This window comes from Erpetoichthys calabaricus, chromosome 1 (genome assembly GCF_900747795.2).
Source record: "Erpetoichthys calabaricus chromosome 1, fErpCal1.3, whole genome shotgun sequence".
Taxonomy (NCBI): Eukaryota; Metazoa; Chordata; class Cladistia; order Polypteriformes; family Polypteridae; genus Erpetoichthys; species Erpetoichthys calabaricus.
The window spans coordinates 103,022,806-103,046,209 of record NC_041394.2 but is presented as its reverse complement, the minus strand read 5'-3'; the positions used below and the strand labels follow the sequence as shown (position 1 = coordinate 103,046,209).

Genomic DNA, 23,404 nt, shown 5'->3' with positions numbered 1-23,404 from the left:
AGTCAAGTGCTTCTTAAAGTTTATTAAATTTGGTTTTAAAATACTAAAATATTATGCAGATATGTAACACTAATTATATAAACACACATATTTACAAGTATATGATGTCTATAGAGACTGATGTATGTTTACCATGTACACATTGTATTGAATTTCAATGAATTATAGAAAAATTATACAAATATTATGATCATGCAGCTTAGTTAATAATAGTTGTGATGATGCCAGTCCCCTACAGACTCCCTCTTCCCACATGGGAGTCTGCTGAACCAACACCGTTGATAGTTATGACCGAGATTAGGGGACAAATGAGGACAATTCTCTGATGAAACCAGAGGATGGTGGAAAAAGTGCTCAAGCGCCTTTATTAAAAACCAGTCAAAACAAAAGTAAAACCACCAAAGTGTCAATTGTGCAGTGTTGTAAATAAAACAGTACATATATAAATCCATAAAAATCATTGTGAAAGTGAGGATAAAATAAATAAATCCGTTAAAAATCCAAGGTTAAAATGCAGACTAACTCCTCCTGATCTCAGCCCACCTCCTTCTCATTCCCCCCAGCTCACCCATTGCTCGTGTAGACTCAGCAGCCACAAGCTCCTTTTGGCCAACCTACGTCTTGGCTGCCTCCAGGCATCACAGCCAGACCGTCCAAGGTCTGCTCTCCTCCCTTCTTCCTTCGCACTCACTTGGTCACACCTTGGAAGCCTAGGGAGGGCACCTGCCTTGCTCGCCACACTCCACCTGAATGTTCAGTGGGGCGAACTAGCCCCTAGAGTGCCACAGTCAACGCTCCTTTGTGGGGCCCCAGCTCTTACTGCTTCCTCCTTCCAGGTGGCCAGATCGTCATTCCCAAGCCTGCCTTTCACGTCCTTTAAGCTCCTTCGATTTCGATCTTTTACTTTCCTATTCTTCGATTCCTCTCGTCTTTGATTCATTGTGCTGTCCCGTATATATACACCCACGTCTCCATGGGCGCAGCACCTTAATCACACGCTACAGGAAGCCAATGAAGCAATTGAGAACGATCACACCCGCACGTGCGACTCACCCCAACTACCTCATTAACTCCCTGCAGTCATGCAATCGCGCCCACGGAGAATGACACAGCTCTATGGATTTAAAACGGGCTCTTTTTTTTTTTTTTTGAATCCGCAGACCCGCTATACCACAATAATGTACTACAGTATATAAAAATAAATTGAAGTTAACTGTTACCATAACTAATTTTTAACATTTTAAAAAAAACTCTTCCTGTGACAGTAAGATTATGTTAATGTTGCTTGGCTGGTTGTGAATCTTCACACAAGAAATGCACAAAATGCCAAACGTGTACTTCTGAAATAACCTGGAAGGGCATGATGACATGACAATTCAAACTCATATACACTGACTGTCCAGCAACGGGTTAATTATAATGATGAACAAAAAAGGCTCACCTCTCGAGTTAAATCTACATTATGTGATTTTTTTTTTTATTTTAACATTGGGTGCTCACCTGTGTCACATACACCATGTCAGCCATCAGAGCAAATCCTTCCAGCTTTAATTGAGAAATGAATGCTTGCAGAAGCACATTGATCTTAAATAGTAAGAACAAAAATACAGGTTACTGTCAGTTAGTAATGATTTAATGCATTTAAAGCTCACTGTGTTTTAAATCTGTCTACCATTAAATGCCCATTAGGAAGATTTAATAGCACCGAGCACATTTGAGTCAGGCCTAATTATTCATTTTTAATTTTCTTCATACAGACATGCAACAGAAATTTATCAAAACCTGAAAATATTCAAAAATTAAATTCAAACTTAACATCTCTATTCTGGCCCCACAAACATGTACATGAATTACCTTAGCACTTGGCTCCTCTATACTTTCTTTCACTGGAATTGGAACTCTCTCCAGAAGTTTCTGAAGCTCCAGTTTCTCTTCCTGCGTGATAATAAAAAGTACGGGTGTTCAGCTATTTCTTAAAGATGGACAGATCTTTAATTCAAAAGCACAGCACTGTGCTAGTGACGTCTTCCCTGTTTACATGCATTGCCAGGATTACAGGAAGTAAATGTCACTTTTAGCAAAAAATACACACATTTTGCACGTTTCAACTCTACAAATGGACATCGGACAAGTGGATGATGCAACACGAGTTAAGTGAGAATATTTTTCTTTTTTACATGAAAGTTTAGCACATCATTTGGCACTATCCAGTGCTAGTCACCCATGGATCCCATTGAGTTTAAATATTCTATATTAAATTTCTGCACAAAAACCTAAGGTTAAAAACCACTACAATGTACATGGGGTAAGAAAAAAAAATCATTTGGGGTGAAATATTCCTTTAAATACTTTAATTACGCTTACTGACTGCATTACAATAAGTAAAGCAGAAACAATACAATATTCCAAACATTAATCTTACTTAACAATGAACATCCTTCCTACACCCAGTTCAGAGAACTCATTATGAGGCAGTTTCTCATATGTACTGAAACCTCAAAAGAACTAAGGTTAAACAGCGGCCCAGTAAGCTTACTTTAGAACAGCATTAATGAGTTCTTGCCAAATTCTGAAGAGGTTTTGGATAATTCCTTGAAAGGAAACAGTTTTTATTTTTTGTTTTAGATAATATAGGATTATTATGAAAATGTGGATGATGTGTTTCAAGGCTAAAAGAGTAAGATAAGTTGATGTGACCAATGAAGTGTAGGATATTGCAATAGATTCTAATGTTTCAGTGTACAATCCTATCCCTTCTTGTGTTAATAAAATAATGCTATTGCAGGAATAGAAGTAAATGTAAATCCAAAGGATTTACAAAGGATATTTCAATGTGCAAATATGGAGACTAAAAATAATATCAACAGGCTTGCAGTTACCCATACAAAGACCTCCTTTTAGAAATAACTACCATTTAAAAAAATAAGAACTGCAGCCACTTCTTCCTCAATTGTACCGACTTCTTTAAGACCACATTGTAGGAGGGGAAAATAAAGCAATACTCAACATTTAAGAGAAAACTACTTAAGGATAATACTATCTTTGGAACACTGCCATAGTTACAGTGAAATCACAGAAATGGTTTCATTAGAATATATTTCTGAAAATATGTTTTGCACTAAATGCAATACTAAACTAAAAGTAAACTATTGATAATGACACCATGTTTCAGAGTGGTGAACTTTACCTCACGAACAGTTATATTCCTGAACTCTGAAGATAGTGAGAACACTCTAAATAGTTCAATTTCACTTAATGTGGGTTTCAGCAGTTGGTTGTAAGTCTGGATTGAGTCATGAGTAATGTAGAAGTGACTTGCAATTCGTCCTAGATCTGTGACCTACCCAAAAACACAAAAAGAAAAGCATATTAAACATCAGTTCAACCTACTGACATTCACATGAATGGTACTATAACAAATTGCATGTTTAAAGTAAACAAATAAAATACAGATCATGAAAATTACAGTGTTCTACAGTTTTGTCCACAAAGTAGTACTGTAATAGCACTAGTACCTGAAAGCTACCAGTCCTCTTGTCATATTTCACAAGATTGTTTTTATCAAGGATTACTGCTGCAGTGTGTACAAGGTCCAGGCGACGACGCTCAAGCAGGGGATCTCCACTCTTCTCATCATGAGGCACCCCATACAGTGGAGGGTTCCGCAGCATGCGAATGTATAAGTAAGTGTAACCGAGCCAGTTAACAGCATCCTCGAGAGATAATATTTTTAAAGTTATTCAGAATCAGTGGTTGTTACCTCAAATTTGAAATAAAAATAATTTGAAAGTACAGTTTTTCTAAGTGCAAATCCCATGCTTTTAGGGAATGCAATGCCACTAGCATGTGCTGTGTTTTCAATATGTACAAATACACGCATATACATACACACACACAAGTATATATAATAATATTAAGATAATCTTGCATGAAAATCTTGAAGAAAGGTGAGGATGACTCAACCCACTATTTTTTAACCTCTTGTACATCTATTAAATTTAGGTACAAAAAATGTTAGATACATCTTCAAAGCTAGGGCTTCCTAATCATAATACAAATAATTTTATGACAAAATAGACAAAAATAAGAGAAGACAAATTTTTCTATTGGCGAAAATTTCTGAATTTATTTACATCATCAATTTACTCAAGTAAAATAAATTTCAACATGTATGGGGCTATATATAGCCATTGGTATAATTAGCCTACATTTTGGGGATAACATTTTCCTTTAACTGCTGGCATTTTATTTGGTAATGTCTAAAATCTGCTACCATTGGAAATCCCAGATGCCCTCAGCACTTTGTGTACATTATGTACATATAAATAAGAGTACTATACACCACTGGTCTGCAGTGTTACTGCCAAACCAAATAAATGTGTAAAGCAGAGATACTTCACAACCAAAACATTTTAATATAAAGACACTTGTTCATTCAAAGTTTCAGCAGAAACTATAAGCACACTTACGTGCAGATCTACAAAGGATATTTGCTGTTAAGGCATAATTTATGGACAAATAACACACTTACCTTTGCATTCTGTACATTTCCCAAGACAATCTCTGCATTGAGCATATCTGAAAGCTTACAAATCATCTGGCTTTCAATAGGAAGCTGCTGGTTGAGCAAGGATAAGTAGTACTGCAGCTCTCCATGGGATGTGATAAGAATGCCTTCTCCCTTTGTGTCATACTGGGGTCGACCAGCTCTTCCCAACATCTTAAAATGAAACATACACCCAAAAACAATGAAGCCTCTTGTTTCTAAGTGTGTGGGCTGAATTATATTCTACAGATTAATAAACATCTTCAAAGTTTAATTTTACATACAAGTTTTAAAGTTGCTCACTTTACCTGTAAAACATCAAGGGCCCCAAGCTCTGTCCATCGGCCTTTTTCAGGACTATAAACCTGTGTTCCTTTAATGATTACCGTGTGTGCTGGTAAGTTGACACCCCAAGCCAAAGTGGCAGTTGATACCAGTACCTTAAAGGCAAATAGAAACCATTTAACATTTTAAATTCTGCTGTTAATGACAGTTTGTTGCAGTTTTTTTTTTCCTTTAAAATCTCACCCCAACTTCCCTCAAAGACAACAAGGAAAAACAATATTTGCACAGAAAGGAGATTATTAACCAATATACAACTTCAAAAACTGACTGATAAAACTCCATCACCTGCCTTCCACTGTGTAAAGAATTAAAAATGCTACTGAAGTAAGGTTTAAAGAGTAGCAGGAGAAATAAAGGAAATATAATATCCCTGAATATTTGGGACAGATCTGTGTATTCCTGATTAGCTTTATCTGTAAACAGTGTTGGGACTAACTTGTTAAAAGTAACGTACGTTACATAGTCAAGATTAATTTTAAAATGTATGAGTAATGTAGCACAATACTTATATTCTTAGAAGTGAAAATACCTGCGTTACTTTAAAAAAAAAAAAAAAAAAAACACAACTCCTGCTGAAGATTATTCTCACCACTCCAAAAATAGCTTTCTTTGAACTACTGCCCCTTTTTGCAACTGCTGGTGTAAGCGCGTACATGGTCAGCAACCGTAACACATTTTTACTTGTGGTGGGTGGCCTGTTAAAACAGTTAGCGCATTGATCTTTACCTAGTCAGCATGTGACAGTGTTAGATCAGTGTTACATACCTAACAATTTTAAGCAGAGTAAGGGAGACTCTGCTAATGGAACAATTGTGTCATCATTGGCTTTAAAAGAGAAGAAAGAATGTTAGACCCATTAACCAAATGCAGCAAAAGGATGGCGAATATAATATTCTTGTGAGTAGAGTTTACATACATCATAACAAATATTTTTGCATGTATATCTTGTGTTTAGATGACCTGTTGTCATATTTAGCCCTTCACTTATCATTCCTGCACCCACACAGTCAGCATCCTCAAAATTTACCACCCTGCATAGCTAGAAAAACATCCCTCTGTTGCATTCAGTGAAAACACAAGGGGATGTATCGCTGCATTTGAGGTAACTTTTGTCATGTGGCCTGCAACAAGTGCAGATTCATTAAGTAAAAATCAGAACTCTACATTGTGCATGCAAGCACTCCGGCCATCTAGTGACAACTGGTAAAGAAAAGGTTAAGGACACGTGTAACATATAATCAAGTGAAAGTAACAGAACAAAAGTATACATTTAATCCTGCGCATAATGAGCAGTAAATTTAAGGGGGTAAATTTTACCCCATGTTAGGGTCACAGAGAGCCAGAGATCAACATAGCAGCAGTAAGATGTAAAGCAAGATATCGATGGGCTTTAACAGCCAAGAAAACACAAATGAAGTGCCACACCACCCCCCTTTTGTCAGGAAGTTTCTTTTTATATCCAGCTTCATCAGGTATTTCTGGCCCATTAAACAGGTCGTAGCCACCTAAGGAGCTGTTCTCTCTCAGATCTGGACAAAGACACAGTATAGTATTTATAAAACACAACAAAATAATTACATTTGGCTGTTTGTTTAGGATTTAATAAGAAATGCAAGCCAGTGAAATCTGCAGTTTCTCATACAAAAGAAGAAAAAGTAACTCAAAAGTAACACGCCATTTTGCAATGCAATATATTTTGATAGTAACTACATAACATATTTAGTTACTTTTTCGTAAGTAATGAGTAATGTAACCAAGATACTTTTTAAAAGTAAAGTTCAAACACTGAGTGAATCATCTAGCATCACATTCAAATTCTACTAAGATTTTTTGCAGTGATGCTTTAAATTGAGAAACACTTTCTGAATAAATGAAACACACAAACAGAATCTCAGCAGAAAACAAGTCACCTGGATATGCCTGTCAGCAAACAGATCTTCAACAAGTGTTCTGTCCACTCGAGTCATGCCAGCATGGTGAATTGCAAAACTGTATGGTAATAGGTCTTTTAGTTCCAGATTCTAGGGAAAATTTCAATAAGCAGGATCATGAGAAAAGGACAACAGTGTGACATACATCATTCTAATTATTACATTTTCAAATATGTTTCAAAACTTAACATTATTTACATCATGATTAGTTTTGGCAAGAGATGAGATTATATCTTGGCTCTGGAAAAAAGCAAAAATCTGACTTTCATCAAAATTTAGTTCAACCACAGGTGCTTCACTTCAAAAAACAGCTGATATGTCAGCCCCATGTTAGATATCCTCATCATTTCCTAAAACAAAAATATCTGTGTGTCCCATATTTCAGATGTGGCTTCTTGATTAATATTTACAGTGTAATGTCTATATTAGTTACTGCAAATAGCTCCTTTCTATCTGTACATAGGTACACTATGTATAATTACCAATAACATCAATTTAATTTAAAATTACAAAAACAAAGCACATATGGTTCGAGTTTTGGGCCTCCTAGCACAAAGGAGCTGTCAGTGAGCGAGACCAGTTTTAATATGGGTAAAAGTGACAGGTGCATATGCAAATATTAAAAAAAACTTACAAATAGTCAATTAGTATACTCAAATATACCAAATCCCTCAAATGTAGTATAAAATGCAGAAAGCAGTAAATATCCATGATATATCATAGATTCACATGGGTCTGGTGCTAAAAATCACTGTTAGATCTTAATACATTTTGGTCCACATATATTTTGATGGTAACATTACAATGAAAGCATAGAATATCTAAGGAAATCAAATCCCCTCTATCCTTGCACCACATACATACCTTACATTGCTCAGCTTCAGTTCTGAGGACCTCAGTGGAGGCTGAACCTTCCCGTAGAAAAAGTCCCAAAGTATCTTTTTCTAAACACATGTCTCTAATTGCCCTTGCTGTTTTTCCAGTTTCTTTGCGTGAATGAACAAAAACCAATACCTTAGGATAAAATGAGTGAAAGGGTGATATTAAAGAAAAACATCTGCAACATTAAACTTACCATTTCTTTCCACTATATTGTTAAGACTGGATGCTGGGCACTAAAGTGATGTATCCACTATACTAAGAAGCCATACTGATAAAATAATTGTATTAACAATTTCCAAGTGTGTTTTTATTTATACCACACACATAAAATACCTCACAGGTATCTGAGACATTGCACTTCAAGAGCATAAACAACAACAAAAAACTAAATGCTTTAAACTCAAGAGATATGAAATCTAGAACATGGTGCATTTTTACTGAAACAAAATGTGAGGTCTTTTCCTTTTATACAACCAGTGCTTAGCAAATATTCCAGGCCTATATTCTGCATGAACACTACTAATTCTCTTTAATAAGGTGCCAAAAAACAGAAGTACACCTCAGGAACCAAGAGCAGAAGTCCAAGCTAAGCCGAGAAATGTGTGTAGTACTGTTTACTTTGGAATTGTTTAAAGAACTTGGGTAAAGACATGAATTGAAGAGGAGAAGACATAAAAACAGGTGCAGTTTAAAGTGTTGCATAATATTAATGTAAGAGCTGATAAATCTGCCTCTGCACTGGACTTGTATGACACACATGTCAATTAAAGAAGATTAACACGAACAAGTGTTACATCTGGTTTTGTAACCGATATTAACTGTATCTTTTCCTATGCTGCTCTACTCCTATTATTAGGTTTCTCTTTTTCGCTCTGTTTCCTCATAAATAAATAAGCAGAATAAGTGATATTTTTGTATAAGGTGTCACACACGTGCGAGAAGGAGGCAGCTAAAAGGCCTGAGTAATGGTAATTACACCACCGACTAGGGGGTGGCGGGGTGTGCTGTCTTTCTCAGTTACTTGCAGACCATTCCCGGGAAATCCCACCAGGTTCCGGCACCGTCGGTGATGTCACTCCCGGTCCTGACAACATCACTTTCGGTTCCGGCCCCAGAGATGACGTCACTTCCTTAATGAGCCTTTAAAGCCACTATCTTGACCATCGGTGATCAGTTCTGTGTTGGACTCAGTCATGTTAAAATCTCTGTTCAAATTACTGCAATTTTAGCAGCCAGGATACAATATACGGATGGTTGCCCCAAACCTTTATCATGTCTTTTGGCATTATTTGTCACAGTGGCGTAGCCGGCAGGATGGGTTTCCAGAAGAAACCAGGACAAAGATCTAACCAGGTGGGAAAGTACCGGAGCCGAGTTCCTGGCTGGGGAGTTCGTTCAGGGGTCAGGAATGACTTGGGACTGATTTTGCTCCCATATAGTAACTCCGGGCTGGCACTTAACCAAAGGGAGAGTGTGGAAGAGACGTACAGATGTAGGGTGGTTTCTGGGGATGAAATGAAAAGGGCTTAGTATGTTCTCTTGGAGAAGAGAGCTGAGCCGCCCATTGGGGTTAAGATCCCAGCTAAAGATGGGCTGTCCCCAGATCAGCAGGCAATTAAAATTAAACTGTGGGAATTCAATCCAGAGGGGTCGATTCAGGGGCAAGCTATGGGCCTCTGGGAACAGGTGGCATTTTGGCCTGAGTAATGGTAATTACACCACCGACCAGGGGGTGGCGGGCTGTGCTAACTGTCTCTCTCAGTTACTTGCAGACCATTCCTGAGAAATCCCACCAGGTTCCGGCACCCTCGATGGCATCACTTCCTTAATGGGCCTTTAAAGATGCCATCTTGACAGTATGTGATCAGTTGTGTTGGACTTAGTCGTGTGAACATCTCTGTTCAAAATATTGCAATTTTAGCAGCCAGGATACAATATATGGGTGGCTGCCCCAAACCTTTAACATGGCTTTTGGCATTATTTGTCACAATGGATTTGTACAGAATTCAAATAAGGGTATAAAAGATGTTCTTGTTTGTGAAAAATGCTTAATCTGATCAGTTCTCAACATTACAACATCCTTGTCCATTAAAGAATAATCAAGTTTTGAAAGTCCTAACTTTTTTTTTTTTTGGACTAGTTCAGCAGGTTGTGTTTTATTCTGCTCATTAAATTTTACATAACGTATTGGTAATAATATTTAAAAGAAACTAAACAGTGTAAAACATATCAAATGCCAGCAAAACAAATTCAACCATCATTATTTTTTAAACAATACACACAAAAAAACAAGTAAAGTATAAAGCTATAGCATCACCCGCGTTTGAATTTTTTTGCTTACCTGGTTTTTGCCAGCATGCTCCATAATTTTCTCATACACAATCTCATTCATAATCTGAAATCTTTTGATAGCTTTCTTTTCAGTGATACCAACGTAGGTCTGTTCAAGGGGCACTGGACGAAAACTGAAAATGTAAAGAATGAAAATTTGGATCAAAGAGGAAGTCTAACCGCAGAGTGAAAAGACAAAAGGGCTATGCTCTGCATATTCCTTACCAAACATGGCAAAAACAACTTAATTACATACAGTCAGGGGAGTTCCCCCCCCCCATTCTTAATATTGTTTTTTGACTCCACTGAAGTATTTTTCATTAGTATAATATTGTGTATAACCAAAAGGTTGTTAAGAGGTTTCAGTTTTCAATTTTCATTCATCATATAAAAATAATGCACATGTCAAGGAATTTTATCTTATCTGCAGACTTGCTTATTATTTTTTCTGTTGTGCTTTCACAGCTCCCACCTGTTGTCAAAGTAGAAGAGACCTTTAGCAGGATCTACTCGAAGAAATGTGGCCACATCTTCATAGTTAGGGAGTGTGGCACTCAGACCAACTAAACGTACATCCTCTTGTATCATCTCAATATTTCGGATTGTGCGAGCAACTAGCGATTCTAGTACAGGACCACGATCATCATGGAGCAAATGGATTTCATCCTAAAAAAATAACTCAGTAACTCAGCATAACAATATTTTCACAAGTCTCCTCTTAAGAAAGATTTGATAAATTGAAGAAGTTGGTGTGAAAAATAATTTCCATACTCACAATTATAATGAGTCTCACAAGCTGGGTGTATGTGCGTTCGCCTCCCTTCCTAGTAATGATGTCCCATTTTTCTGGAGTACAAACAATGACCTGGGTTGCATTTATCTCTTCTTTACAGAGTTGATGGTCACCAGTAAGCTCAGACACAGTAATGCCATAACTCGCCAAGCGCTGCAATTACAAAAAAACATGTAAATTTGCTTTTACTATCTTATCAAAGGACCCTTACATTCTATATCTATTGTTATTACATCACATAGCTACCTAGTGTTCATTTATGTTTAAAAATGTAGGAAAAGACATTACACTTCACTAGTGTAATATTAACTATTTCTTCAATCTAAAGATCTGGATCATTTGCTACTTACAGGAACACAAATACATCCCATATACTGTATTTAGCATCAATAAATGAAAGACTATGATGAACAGAAGTTTTAGGATGTATAGAGAAATGTAAAAGTCTAAGATGATGTGAACCTGTGGTCATGCAGGGAGGACACCAAGTTCTGTTAACTGAATGCCAGTGCACATTTTTGCAATATAAATTCAAGAAGATCCTTAAATTGTATTTAAAAACAAACTAATCAATGCCAGATTAAAGGATGTTGTAACAAAGCGCTATATATGCACCCAACCCGACATAGACTGGACCAGGAGGCACACATATAAAATAAACTATAGCGTCCAGGAGGCGATATTGTGTTTTCCATGCTGGCTCCCCTGGAACATATGCTGCAGGGGCATCCTGGCTGGGCATGGGCCCCGGCCATCCGTCACAATGTATATATTTAGTTTAAGGTGAAGTAACAGAAACATGAAATGTATAAAATCATTTCTTTTTATGTAAATGTGAAAGCTTCATAATGAGTACTCAGCAAAGATGGAAAATAGCAGAGCCAACCAAGATTTTTTTTTTTACTCTGGTTTCTTTGACATTTAAAGTTATTCTTTGGAACCAAAGACAAAACACAAAAATTAAATGTAAGCAAAAAGTGGACACTTCTTGGTTTTGGAGATACCTAGAAAAATTTAAACAAGCCAAATGCAGGCCAAATAGCCTCATGTTGCAGTTCTTTATATTCTTACCTTACTAAAGCTTCCCACCATCTCCTGCACGAGAGACCTCATAGGGGCTACATAGATTATTTTGAAATCATCCACATTAATGGTGCCATCCAAATTGATATGCTTTCCAATTTCTCGAAACATGCACATTAATGCTACATTCGTTTTACCAGCTCCCTACAAAAAAATCAGATCCAGTATCAAAGATGGACTGAGAATTGGTAAACACAACTTTAAATGTATGAGCATTATAAAATACAATAAAAGCAAAACATTAAATTACGTTGTACGTGAAACTACATTTATAACAGAGTGACGGCAACAGTCAAACTGGCACTATTCTTACCTAAAATGTAATGTGAAGATACTAACTACAGTATGCTGCTTTGCTGAAATCATTTTACTTTCATAATATAAAAATGTGCCCTACTAAAATTAAAGGAAATTTGTTATAGAGAAAGAAGTTACAAAGAACTAAGGTACTAAGAAGCAATACTTATTCCACTACAACAAGCAAACCATAATGCTGCCCTCATCTCTCATATAATACATGGATCCGATAAAGTCTAGAAACATATACCAAAAAAAATTCTATAAAATTATTGCAGCTTTGTAATGATCACATTGATTTGAAAGACAATTGTTTTCAGCAAGTAGTGAAAGCTGTTGGCAATGGTCAGCTAGAAAATACTTACTGTGGGGGCACAAACCAGCAGGTTTTCATCAGACTCCATGGCAGATTTGAACAACTTGCTCTGAATTCTGTTTAAAGTTTTAAATCCCTCAAACCCTGCTTGTGCATATTTGGGAAGTTTGTCTATTGGTACGAGAATCTAATGCAAAAAAAAAAAAAAAATCAAAAATGAATCAAGACCAAAATTAGAACACAGAAGATATGACAGAATTATTTGGTAGCATAGTGTTCCAATGTGACTTTTATTCAGTTCAATTCAATATATAGCATCACAACAGGTTGTCTAAGAAAGCATTACATTATGTAAAATATGAACAGATCTTATACTCATGAAATTCGTACCGAGTAAACAATCTGTATTCAATGACAAAAATGTCTCACTCTTTTCAATTCCTTAATTTTTTTAATTGAAGCATTGATCCTGCTGTAAGGACACAACATCCTCTCAAACTGTCCCCCATCTACCTCATCATTTGAAATGCATGAAGCAATATTCAACTGAAAATTAAACATGCACACAGAGAAAATGGAGAAAACCATTCTACTGTTCTTACGCAGAGAAAATACATGTGACTAGCTCTCACAATAAAAGACATACCTCGTCATCTGCAAATGGCTTTGGTTTGAGAGCGGGCACGTGAACCTCTTCATATCCTTTGCGCTGCTTTCTGAATGACCCATCAGGCAACTGACAACGCTTGTTTGCCATAAAGTGGCTGCCTTGAGTGAATGCCAAATCCTCCAAGTCTAGTACTTGCCTTGGTGCTAGTGACTGCCAGATAAATATTTTAAGTTATATAAGCCAACATTCAATTATTTGGAGGTGATAAAACATAACATCTCTAGTTGTGCAAATGGCATATTTTAGTAATTTCTGCAATAATTTCTAAAATGTTAAAACTTAATTTAAATAGAGCAGAAACTGACTGCCAGTGTGCATGTGTACACATACACTGTATATACACAACATATAAGAAAAACTCCAAAAAAGTACTGAAAGTAAGTAGAAATTCAGCACCAGTAAATTATTAATTACAGACAAGGCAATGGGTAGGGAAAAATGATTTTTAACTACCTCTCCTTGCTGATCAATATCGATAGCTTCCAGATCATTATCCACACGGGACTTTCGAACTCGTTCTCGTCTGGATCTCTCCTCCTGTAAAATCAATATATTGCAGGGCTCAATATAATTATAATACAAGGCAGTAAGATGAGCTGTGTTCTGGGTTACAGAGATAATCCACATTTGTATAAATCTTCCACATTTCATGTTTTTAAAGCAATAGTGCTATTAAAGGTTAAAAAGTGTGAGCTGGAAATAATGAAATAGGAAAACAGCATTTAATACAAAATTACAATAAAGTTTTATTTATAAATAGACTGCATCTGACTAGACATGATAAAAGATAAAATATTTAAATACTTCAAGGTCTCATATACAGTTACCTTAATTGGAGGTTCTAAGAAAAATTTCTTACCCGAATTATATCTTCTTTCTCAGTTTCTTGAAGCTGATACAGTACTTTGGAGAGATCAGGGTCTGACTCCATTTTACTCATAATTCTCTCTTTCTCTGCCTCACTCTGAGCACTGGCTAGCATAGTACAGTACTGAACTGGATACCAAGAACATATGAAAAAAGGGGATAAAATTTCATTATCTAAATAACAGAAACACAAAAAATATAAGCCTGAGACTTGTAAGAGGAATTCAAAGAACTGAGCTGGGCAACATGGCTTACAAATACAATGATACGCATTATTTTGGATGGTAATAATCATTACATACATCTACTTTCTAACCATTATAAACTTTTAATTTAATCTTATGAGCTAAAAGAATGCAAATGAAGCCTGAAGGAAATAGAATAATATTAACTTTGTAAATAATGAAAGTTCTTCACAGTTAAAACTAAAAAAAGGTAAGATATAAATATAGACAGATAAAAAGACAAGACATATATTTCCCTCAGTATAGACCAGGAATATTTGACTTCCTAGTTTTGATAATTTTGTCTTGCATAGTAGGGGCAGAAACTAATGAAAGCAAACTTTAAGTCAAATATTTGGGAAAAGCAAGACAAGCTTTAAATACTTTGAAGACTCACATTCCATTTAAAAAACAAAAAACTGGAATAACTTCCAGAATTAACTTTTAAAACTAAAATATCAGTATATAACAAGCAGGGTAATACAGTTGATCTAAGAAGTGCAGAAACTAGTAAACAGCAGTTTTAATAATCCTTTATTCAGTATAAGACACTGAATACAATCTCTGATATAGAGACTGGTTATAAACCATTTATAACCATATTTGAGCACTCTGTGCTTTATTTGCAACTGTGAAGTAAGTTAAATATGATACAAAATACTAAACTTTTATTAAGAATGTTTTAGTCTACCACAACACCTCATCCGACAAGAAAAAAAACACCAAAACAGAATGTTCACTTTTAAAATCATATTCCTCATACAATAAATAGATGAATAAAATGTTCTTTAAATTGCATCTACATAAAACATTCTTTTTAATGCTATACTAAATAAATAAAATTACTGAGAAAATACCAACAATTATTATTTAAGCAGGCAAAAATAAATCTCAAAACCCTTGCCAATCATAGCCTTAAACATGTAAAAAGACTGCAATGTTATTGTGACCATTTCATACTTCAAAATCGCCAAACATTTGTTTTGCAACAACTGTCTTACTTTCACTATACCAGTCTACTTTACTTGAAATCTATACCCAAAACATACTTCTATAAACATGCCTCCATTAATGCATAAGCCACTTAAATTTGGGGGCGCTACAAAACCATACGAGGGTCAAAAGGCTTTGACACATGAAACAAAAGTTTTAATCAAGGATATTAAATATTTGTGTGACACACAACTATTCAAATTGGACTCTGTTAATACACCCCATACTGGCAGAAACTAAACAACTTCATATTATGATTTTTTTTTTTGTAATTTTACAACTTATTGAAAAATGATCAACTGTGTTTTCTTTAAAAAATGGTACGCGATTTGTTTTAAGAACTAGCTTCAAGTGGACAGTTACAATAAACCAAACCCTTAAACCTCAAACACAGCTCCTACTTAAATTATATTTGTTACCAGCTAGCCCTGAGTAAAAAGCAGTGATCTTCAAATTATTCATTCATAACCAGTTGGCATAGAAAAATCAACTATTTAAAAACATTTAGTTTTAGCAGTTTTAACTATTAAATTTAACTTTACATATTAATTTTTTACTTCGATAAACCCACTCATGAGAAGAAAATTACTTCTTTAATTGACAGGCTGGCTATCCAACCAAATATAATAATGTTAGCACTTTTATATACTAAACTGTAGTAACAGGAAGACAAACATACACTAATAAAATACCTAATTTATTCAAGTAAAAAAATAAAAATAGGGATAGACAGTAATAAATTTAAAAAGACAGAAGGACCACGCACTCATTCTCCTGTGTTGTCGAAGGATCTTGATAAAATCAAAAGTATTAAAGCCAAGCAAAAGGACCAGCTGATTCTCACACTCTCTGTCATCAATAGCTGTCTGCAACAGAGAATACAGAGTAGGTTTTAAAATAGAAAACAATAATTCTTAAGTGAAAAAACTAGGCTAAACAATTGAACTTTTTTTTTTTTTAATAAAGAACACTTTAACAAAACAAGCATTGGCCTTAAGTTATTACACCGATCTAATCGCAGCAAGCACTCACCTTTAAAATTTCCAGGACTTCATCTGCCTTTTTCTGAGACACAATAGCATCATCATAGAAGCGACTAAGTTGTCTCTGAAGCCAAAACGCATCAATATCCCTAGGGTGGAGATCTTTCTTCTTAGAACTCATCACATCTCCGGTTGTGCCCAACTTTAAAGTTTCAAAGAAAACTGTTTATATTATGTAACAGTGGACACTTGTGTGTGACTGATACTATAATTGACAATGCAAATATAAAAACTCCTATTCAGTCTAGAAAACCAAGCAGGCTACAGCTTATATTTGTCACAAAGTAGTCTACAATTCACATGGCACTTTTCCTACATTAATAAATAATTCTTATTAAAATGATTTAACCACATTCAAGACATGAAAAGAGAGCAAAAACTTTCCACTTACATTATAACACGTTTACACTAACATGATTTCTTTGAATCACAGTCACAAAAAGGCACAAAGAACTTTAACTTGATATGTAAACCATAAATAAGCAAAATAAATTTGTTACTGAATCATTCATTTAACATGAGGCTAGGGATCTACACTGGCAATTGGAAGGTTGCCGGTTCGAATCCCGTAAATGCCAAAAGGGACTCTGCTCTGTTGGAACCTTGAGAAAGGCCCTTAACCTGCAATTGCTGAGTGCTGGAACCTTGAGAAAGGCCCTTAACCTGCAATTGCTGAGCGCTTTGAGTAGTGAGAAAAGCACTATATAAATGCAAAGAATTATTATTATTATTTAACAGGAAAATGTTATTATATACGATTCAAAATGCTACCTTCAAAATAGTTACATTATGCAAAATAGAGTAGGGTATTATTATTTTACTAAGCAAATTCTGTAGCAAAGAATTCTGTTGTAATACACATGGACAACTACTCAAATTCTAAATCATCATTAATAATTTCAATATTTATTAAACATTTAACTGACACCATGTTATACGGAAATAAATCTTTTCACCCTTATTCATTTATCAATTCAGAAAAAAAGTAAAATGCTAAAAAATTACCTTGAGCTGAAAATGTTATAGAATGAATCATGTTTATTTTTACTTTCAAATGCAACTGTCGAAATCTAGCATGAGCAAAAACAGTAGTAGTGGGGCTTTGAGTGTGTCATTCAAGATCTCATCTGTTGCCAGTTCCAGCTACTTGCTTTTTGTTTACTTATTTAGTAATTGCCTATAATTATGAAACTGGTCAAATGAACAATTTTAAATTGCATATAAAACAAATAATTGCTATTTTACTAAGTTTATTATGCAACTGATTGGTAATAGTCCAGTTCTACTGGTTTTACATTAGAAAGATATTAAATATTAACACAATTGATGGAAATGCCTCTTTCTACTCTACTCTTGTTGAACTTTATGTGGGTTATTTTTAAAGTATAATTTTTGTAATAAAAAAATATAGACTTACATTAGCAGTGAGCGTGCATGTTAAATCTGCCTCTTCACCCTCAGTATCCTGGTCGGAGGCCTCATCTCTTACTTCCCCATAGGTATCTTCATCTCCCTCCTAATCAATCATCAAAAGATTATTGAAAAACTAATGTATCAAAAAAGTAGTGTTTATTCTAAAGTTTTGAACAGACCAGAGTTTGTCAGTGTAAAATAACCCTTGTGCAAAGACAAAGATTGCACATTTCACTATCTCCCAAGAGACATTACAGATAATACCGTGAAATACAATACAGTTGCCACCCCTAGAATATCACAATAAAATTACAACACAGATTTAACAACCATAACAATCTCAGATTCATTTAATCCAACTCAGGGTTGCACATGCTTAAGTCTACCCTGGCAGCACTGGGAGTAAGGGAAAAAAAAAAAAAAAAGTACTGAACAGAGCGCCAGTCCATTTGTAAGGAAAAATCACTGAATACCTAGAAAAGGACCAAAAAGTAAATCCATACAGACACAAAGAGATTGTGTAAACTCCACAGACAATAACCAAGTGCAAGACTTAAAAACAGGTTGCTGGATCCATGAGGCAACCTCCAACCTAACCACTGTGCTGACCACAGCACATATTCACTCTTCTTTAATTCAACAATGGGTTCTAAGGGCTTTGTGAAAACCTTCTATGAACATCTGTAGCAAAACTGTTTCACTGCTCAAACCAAGTTAAATCAACTTACCTCTTCATCAGATTCAAACTGCACATTTACTCCATAGGTTTCATCAATGTTGTCATCTGCAATGTGCAAATTGTTCATTAAAATCATGTTGTATCAAACATTTTAAGGGTACTAAATTCTGGTCAAAATAGTTTGATATTTTTCTATTAAAGTGGCTCCATTTATTTGAATTGTGCAGCGAAAGTCTAAACTTTGCTAACAATCTTCATTTAACATCTGGCTTTATTCAAAGAAACTTCCAGACAACTACCAGAAATTAATATATTGAATGCCAATTGAAAAATCTTATATTCAATGAAAGAATACAAGCAATACTGACAAATAAATCTACAACTATGTTAAAAAAGGAACAGAATAAATAATCAATGACAGATATATATACCCATATTTTGAAGGTCCTTATCTCCACCATAGTCAGAGATTTTCTTTCCCAAGTTCACTAACACATGATAACGAGTGTCATCTGTAGGACCTAACAACTGCTCAACTTCTTTGCGTCTTTCCCGATCCCGCATCTTCTCATTTTTCAGAACTGCAAGGACCTCATCTGCTGCTCCACAGAGAATGTCACGTGGCTGCCATTATTAAAAACAAATCAGGAATTCTAACATAAGAGACCACGAGACCTGAAACATTTTAAAATAACACCCTTTAACTAGAAATACAACTATGGAAACTTAATTTAAAATAAAATATATAACATAATACAAAGTACATTATCAGATAAGACCTTCAACTTTACAATGCCAGACCAAATTGAACAGATTTAGAGAGAAGTCAACATTCCTTTTTTTCATCTCCGTATCATACACAAGGCCAACCTGGTAAAAACTGAGCTGTTATTAATGATGAGAAGAGTCAGAAAACTATCTGTTTTCATCTGTGGGGTTTTTGCATTCATCCACAGCAATTGGAGTTAAAATATTTTTGATACTCTTACTCTGCTTGTGTCTTTATTCTTTTGCTTTTTCTTGGGTGACTGGTGAATCTTGTTTTGTTTTTTTTATCTTTGAATTTCTATTTTTCTTATGTTTTACTAGACTAAGTTTGAAGTAAATTGTTGCCTCAGTTACGTTATTATATTTGCTTGAGTACTAATATATGCCATTGTAATATAATACTTTCCTAAATTAAAAATATGAAAACAAAAAATATTTAAACTGTAAGTTTTGATAATTTAAAGTATACCATGAAGTTTCATAGTCTGAAGTCCAAATAAATACTTAAAGCTCCCATATCCCATCCAACTTCTTTTCTTTACTCTAGTCATTAGAGATAACTTGTAATTACAGTACATAGACGGAGAAGAAAACCATTAGTGCACAATGAGTCTACTGTCTGCATCTTTTCTGATAACTGATGCAGCATACTATGTAATGAAACCAGAAGCACGCTTGCAAGAAAAGCTCCCTTTAGATCAGCTGTGGATGGTGCTCTGACTCCGAAGCTTCACGTTGTTGGATAAACTCTTTATATAACAATGTGAAACAGAGAAGGTGGGACCTGGGTGATTTTTTGCCAGTGACAAAAAAGCAGCTGTTAGTAAATCAGTAAGCCAATGGAATGAGTTTCAATCATACCTGATCTCCCAGTGCAGCCTGAATAAAACTTAGCAAGACTTCATAGGTCTCTCTGGTTTCCTTAGTCTTTGGCTTATAAACGATTCCTACCATTTCATCAATACCCTCAGAAAGAAGTGTGTAACCTTTCATCTTGTTAATGTCATGCCTGTCTTCATCTCTCTTACGTCTCCTGCAAAGAAAAAAAAAGTAAGTAAGTAGTAGTGAGCTGAAAGTTGCCAAATAATCTGGGAAGCCTCGAGACCACATCAAAAATATAAACAAAAGCATTCTGGTAGAATTCACAATCATCATTCCCTCCTATGACAACTATCAACAACTGTATCTATTTCTTAATTACTTAAGCATTTTCATACTTACTTTGCCCGTCTCTCCTCCAACATCTGAGGCTTGGTCCTTTGGGATTTATCTCCCATTTTCGTCCCCTCAAGCTTCCCCACAAGAGACAACACTTCTCCAGTGGGCTCATCTCTCCTAGTGCGATCGATCAATGAACGATCTGCTTGCAATACAAGATTGGAGTTCTGAAAGCAAAAAATTTAACCACTGCTTTAGTACACAATATGCTGAAGATTATCTTTTGTTTATTCTGGTCTATACCCATTATTATTTGCTTAATTTTGTTGGCTGTTCTTGTACATAAATGGGCCAGATGACAGAGCTTTGTCTTGCAGAGCACAGATGTGTGTTGTTTTGATGGAGAAATAAAGCAGTGGACAATGTGTGCAACATACATACACATATTCTTATATATGCTTAATCCAATTTAGGATTGTACCAGTTGGAGTTATTACAATAGCAATGGGCCAAAGGCAAGAAATGGTTTTGAACAGGATGCCAGTCTATTGCAAGGCCCACTCAAGTTCACCCCCTCCGGCCCAGGTTAAAATTGTCAGTCAACCTAAGACAGTCATTTTAGGGGATGTGGGAAAATATTCTGCATAGATACATACAATGGGCAGATTCTACACAGACCCAGCATGATACTCAAGCACATGATGTTCATCTGGCTGTCTTACAAATGTAACATCTGTGATTATAATATACTCTGTAAAAATTTTAAAAAAAAAAGTATTTTGTGCAAGAGAGAAACTTCTATCACAGATAAACATCACAGTGTTATAACTATGTCTACTTCAAAAGTATATTTAAGGATTTGGGGTTTGGTGCACCTGACACTTCAATTTGGATTCTTAAAGCCACTAGTCAATACAGTAAATTCTGAGCCACCCTGTGTCTTCTGTCTGCGGGCAAAACCCTCACCATTTTAGCTGTGCTTTTGCATTTTTATTTTAATCAAGGCAAGAAATAAAAGAAAATTTCAACACTTAGCTACCACAGAAGGGAAAATACAGCTGAATGTGCGAATTATATCCTTACATCCTGCCTCAATCAAAAAGCCAATGTTAAACTGCTAGTAAATGTAGTTGCAAAAGTGCATGATGCCCTGTCCAGTTTTGCCTAAGTCAGTCCTGATGCGGCTGAGAGAAGCTTTAGGCCACTCTGTGACCCTACATTGGATTAAACTGATTGAAAAACAGGCAAGTGGATGGATTTTAAAATCTTAAAACGTGCATTTTACGAACAGCGGACATCATCTCGTGTATCTAGTTTGCAGCATAACACCTGCAGGGCGAAAAATAAATGCATTTATCTATTTTGCACAGATTGCAAGTTCAGCTGGACAGACGCCTTCCCATGCATCAACAGGCACAAGGCAGGAGCCAACCCCGGATGGGATAACTGTGAATGGAAGGGCACATGGACTTGTGAGTGAATTAAGTATTAAAACAATACGCAAAAAGCGAAAAAAGGCGGAAATCAAAGCACCGCGAGGGAAACATGCCAGCGGCAACGGAGGTATATATGGAAAGTCAACACAAATCGTGATCCTGCCAAGAATTATAGCCATAATAACAAAGCTAAGCAACGGGCATGGGAATCGATTAGAGTTAAGTAAACTTTTCAGAAAACTGTTATAGCGCCCCATCCTAATACTACAGCAAAGAATCCACGATACACACCAAGATAGGACCAGCAGAACTGCACTTTATTTCCCCTCAACCGAAGACTCGTACTCACCGCTTTGTACTCGTACTGCAGGCTGCGAGCAGTCACATCCGCCATGTCTGCCGGGCTGCAAAAGGCCGGCTAGCGGCACACGCTTTACAAATCTGAAAAATTCCCTGTGATATAACTGAATGTGCCGTTGGGCTACAGTGAACAAACAGGATTTCGTTGTCTGCAATTTACTTTGACACAGACTGCATGAAGTCTCTTGTCTACTACTCTACTGCACACGTCTGGAATACGAGTTACAACGATAAACACACGCGCCACAAAGGGCAAATGCCGAGCTTCCGCTTCCGAGTGACGTTACGCAGAATGAGGGCGCCGATGACGTCAAATGTGGGCGGGTTTAAGAAAAGTTTTTTTTTTTTTTTTATCTTTTCTCCTTTTTTATGACAGTTCTCACTTATCGCTTGCATATGTATTATATGGTACGGTATTACTAGCTCGGACTTCAATGTTGAAATACAATTTTTCACCAGACACCTACTGTATTTGAAATAATAATGGTATTAATTATAAAAATAACACTTTGTTAAACATGGAAACATAGTACAGTATGATAAATTATATTCTTACCCTGAATTCACATCCTAGTGGTTACATGAGTTTGCTATTGCCTTTGAAGTTGTGAAGTCAGGTTAATTAGCTTCTTCACTGCTTACAGTAGATTTGTATATTGATGGATTAAGATTGCAGTACTAAATGTATCAACAAATACATTACAAATGTGTGCAATTTCTGTTATGTTACTTCTTGTGTTTCCAGCTGGAGTACAGAATTTGGGGTTTTAAACTGAAAAGTAATCTGGTCAATCTCTTGTAGATACTGCCTTAAAACAAACTGAATTTTTTTTTAAATCATACACAAAATTTACCAAGTAAGATCGACTCTCTCCAAATATATTAAAGAGCAAAACACATTCTGTGTATTTTGTGAAAATGAGAAGGAATTTATAACACATTTGGTATGTGTATATATACAAAAAGTTTTTGATTTGGATTGAGAAAGTGCTTCCTTCTGTAATATCACAAGACCAAACCGGATTTATTAAAGGCAGACACTTAGCTTCTCATCTTCCGTGTCTGTTTAATGTTATACTCACCCACAAAATCAAGCACACCAGTGATCTTACTATCTTTGGATGCAGAAGAAGCATTTGACAGAGTTGAATGGGTCTACCTGGTCACCAGATTTGGCTGTATTTTGTAATATGTAAATACAAGTTACATCCATCCATCCATCATCCAACCCGCTGAATCCGAACACAGGGTCTCGGGGGTCTGCTGGAG

General features: G+C 35.7%; 1 protein-coding gene across 1 annotated transcript in view; it reads right to left on the bottom strand.

Moving 5' to 3' along the window:
- Window positions 1-22,393, bottom strand: part of snrnp200 (small nuclear ribonucleoprotein 200 (U5)) — a 46,802-nt gene extending 24,409 nt beyond the window's left edge. The window contains exons 1-24 of the mRNA XM_028804526.2: window positions 22,125-22,393; window positions 20,403-20,566; window positions 20,043-20,214; window positions 18,845-19,037; window positions 18,463-18,518; window positions 17,739-17,837; window positions 16,311-16,463; window positions 16,045-16,144; window positions 14,054-14,190; window positions 13,648-13,731; window positions 13,171-13,344; window positions 12,574-12,711; window positions 11,900-12,055; window positions 10,811-10,981; window positions 10,508-10,701; window positions 10,046-10,169; window positions 7,687-7,836; window positions 6,802-6,912; window positions 4,855-4,986; window positions 4,532-4,720; window positions 3,516-3,713; window positions 3,188-3,340; window positions 1,855-1,935; window positions 1,501-1,584 (exon numbers count right to left, since the gene is read on the bottom strand). Of these exons, the coding sequence (XP_028660359.1) occupies window positions 1,501-1,584; window positions 1,855-1,935; window positions 3,188-3,340; window positions 3,516-3,713; window positions 4,532-4,720; window positions 4,855-4,986; window positions 6,802-6,912; window positions 7,687-7,836; window positions 10,046-10,169; window positions 10,508-10,701; window positions 10,811-10,981; window positions 11,900-12,055; window positions 12,574-12,711; window positions 13,171-13,344; window positions 13,648-13,731; window positions 14,054-14,190; window positions 16,045-16,144; window positions 16,311-16,463; window positions 17,739-17,837; window positions 18,463-18,518; window positions 18,845-19,037; window positions 20,043-20,214; window positions 20,403-20,566; window positions 22,125-22,169 (3,258 nt within the window). The 5' untranslated portion in view covers window positions 22,170-22,393. The remainder of the gene's footprint in view (window positions 1-1,500; window positions 1,585-1,854; window positions 1,936-3,187; window positions 3,341-3,515; window positions 3,714-4,531; window positions 4,721-4,854; window positions 4,987-6,801; window positions 6,913-7,686; window positions 7,837-10,045; window positions 10,170-10,507; window positions 10,702-10,810; window positions 10,982-11,899; window positions 12,056-12,573; window positions 12,712-13,170; window positions 13,345-13,647; window positions 13,732-14,053; window positions 14,191-16,044; window positions 16,145-16,310; window positions 16,464-17,738; window positions 17,838-18,462; window positions 18,519-18,844; window positions 19,038-20,042; window positions 20,215-20,402; window positions 20,567-22,124) is intronic.
- Window positions 22,394-23,404: the final 1,011 nt, after the last annotated feature.